This window comes from Amblyomma mixtum, chromosome 8, assembly GCF_055824585.1.
Source record: "Amblyomma mixtum isolate Tamu chromosome 8, ASM5582458v1, whole genome shotgun sequence".
In the NCBI taxonomy this organism is placed as follows: Eukaryota; Metazoa; Arthropoda; class Arachnida; order Ixodida; family Ixodidae; genus Amblyomma; species Amblyomma mixtum.
The window spans coordinates 109750103-109752555 of NC_143019.1; the positions used below are offsets into that span (position 1 = coordinate 109750103).

Genomic DNA, 2453 nt, shown 5'->3' on the forward strand with positions numbered 1-2453 from the left:
CGACAAAGAGCGATGGCACGAGTGGGAAGAGTAGAAGACGACAACGAAGTTCGGACTGTGTTCTCGGTGCCGCTCGCAGCTGTTCTTTTCTATTTGTAAATATTTGTAAATATATTGTTTCCCGCAACATATTTGGTGGAGGTGCGGATTTCCCCTACGTCTACCGACGACGGAGCTCTGCAGCGGCCGCCAGTTGCCTTTACTCATCATGACCCAAGACGCCGCCCAGCAAACCTCAGCCCCGGCCATGACATCACTCGTTCATTCTCCCCCTCGTGACCCTGGGACATTTTCTGGTACCGACAACACTGACGTCGACGACTGGATCAACATGTACGAGCGAGTGAGTACCTACAACTGCTGGGATCCGACCCTTATTCTCGCAAATGTAATATTCTATCTAAAAGACACCGCCCGGGTCTGGTATGAGACGCACGAAGACGACCTGACCAGCTGGGACGTGTGCAACGAGAAACTCCGCGTATTGTATGGACGGCCGCTCAGCCGAACGCTTGCCCCTAAGAAGGACCTCGCCTCCCGAGCTCAAACAACTACGGAGTCCTATGTTTCCTACATTCAAGATGTACTGGCCCTTTGTCACAAAGTTGACGCCAACATGCCCGAGTCTGACAAAGTCGCCCACGTGTTGAAGGGAATCGCCGACGATGCCTTCAACTTGCTCGTATACAAGAACTGCACTACAGTCGACGGAATTATTAAGGAATGTCGACGCTTCGGGGAAGCCAAAAGCAGGCGTATTAGCCACCAGTACACACGCCTCCCCACCACGGCTGCGACTTCTTCATGTGAAGACCTGCGACACCGGGAAACTCCAGCGCCCCCAGAAAATATGACCCGCATCATCCTACGCGAGCTCGAAGCTATGTCCCCTGCCCCCCTGCATCTACATGATGGCGACAACCGCTTGCCTACCATCTCTCTGGTACAAGCTGTCGTCCGCCAAGAGCTTGCAAACCTTGGTTTCCAGCCCGTCAGCCCTGTACGGTCTTCACCACCACCCGAAATCACTGCGATTGCTCCTGGACGACCTTCGTACTTCACTCCACGTCGCCGAAACCCTAACGATTGGCGGACAACCGACGACAGGCCCATTTGTTTCCATTGCCACCGCATTGGCCACATCTCCCGCCACTGTCGAAATTATTGGTCCCGTCGCAGCACATACCGTCCTCTCAGCTCCCACCGCGACGACGAACAGCCCAGCCACTACACGCCCCCTCCAGCCCAGCACAGTGCTACAGTCGACGGCCAGATTTCCCGCTCCAGCCGCTCCCCGTCCCCCCTGCGTCAACAGTCTCGTTCGCCCCAGCGCCGTCGCTCCTCTCCTGGCCCCTACGGACGCTCGCAAGCGGAAAACTAGACGCTGCAGTGTCTGGAGGTGATGCTGCTGTACAGCCCCAGTCCCAAAATCCTCGATTAGCCCTTCGCGCACACCATAATTTGCTCGCCATTCATGTCTATGGAGTGCCTGTGAGAGCCCTGATCGATGCAGGCGCTCACGTAACCGTCATGAGTTCAGCCCTACGAGGACGCCTCTGAAAAGTACTGACCCCTGCACCAAAAGCCGTTCTCCGCGTTGCCGACGACGGAACGCCTCATGTTGTTGGACTATGCACAGCCCGTGTGACCATATCAGGCCGCCATACATCCGTTCTGTTCTCTGTTCTGGACCAGTGCCCTCATGAAGTCATTCTTGGCCTCGACTTCCTGTCTGAGCATTCAGCCCTCATTGACTGCGCCACTAATGTTGTTCAGCTTGACCTTCCTCTCTCTGCTGAGTCGCCGTCCCTAGTTATACACCGTCCTTGTGCTGTCGACTTTGCCCGTCGAACGCCTCAAGCCGCCACTTACATTTCCTTCTCATCTGTTCCCCCTGTACCTGATGGACACTACGTAGTCACTCCGGAACTTGACGTCGCCCTGACGCGCAGCATTGCGCTTCCTCACATTGTACTTACAATGTCGGCCAACCGAGCGTACCTTCCGGTCCTGAACTTTGATTCATCCATCCAACCGCTCCCGCAAGGCATCTCACTCGCCACGCTGTGCCCTGCTGCCGAATGTGTGATATCAGTGGTGGACAGCTGCTTACCTTCCACTCAGCAATGCCGGTTGCCTGCGGCCCCGTCAACAGCGAACCCAACGGACGACTACGCCGACATGATCGCTTCTGACCTACCGCCGATGCAAGCTCGCGATCTTAGGTGCCTCTTATCATCTTTCCGCGACATCTTGGACTTTGATAGCCGTGTTTTGGCTCGGACCTCTGTGGTGACGCATCAAATAAACACCGGTGATTCCGCTCCTCTCCGCAGACGTCCGTACTGAGTGTCCAGCGCCGAACACACCGTCATAAATCAAGAGGTGGACAAGATGCTCGCAAAAGACAACATCGAGCCCTCGTCAAGTCCTTGGGCTTCACCAGTCGTCCT

General features: G+C 55.7%; 1 protein-coding gene across 1 annotated transcript; it reads left to right on the forward strand.

The window, feature by feature from the left end:
• The first annotated feature begins 331 nt into the window (after positions 1 to 331).
• On the forward strand, positions 332 to 1385 carry LOC149333889 (uncharacterized). Its single transcript, XM_089556132.1, has one exon. It carries the CDS (start codon positions 332 to 334, stop codon positions 1379 to 1381), a length of 1050 nt encoding a protein of 349 aa, XP_089412258.1. The 3' UTR covers positions 1382 to 1385.
• The last annotated feature ends 1068 nt before the right edge of the window (positions 1386 to 2453 follow it).

Excerpts from the sequence above, each read along its gene's own strand:
- LOC149333889 (XM_089556132.1), top strand. The coding sequence starts at position 332 with ATGTACGAGCGAGTGAGTACCTACAACTGCTGGGATCCGACCCTTATT.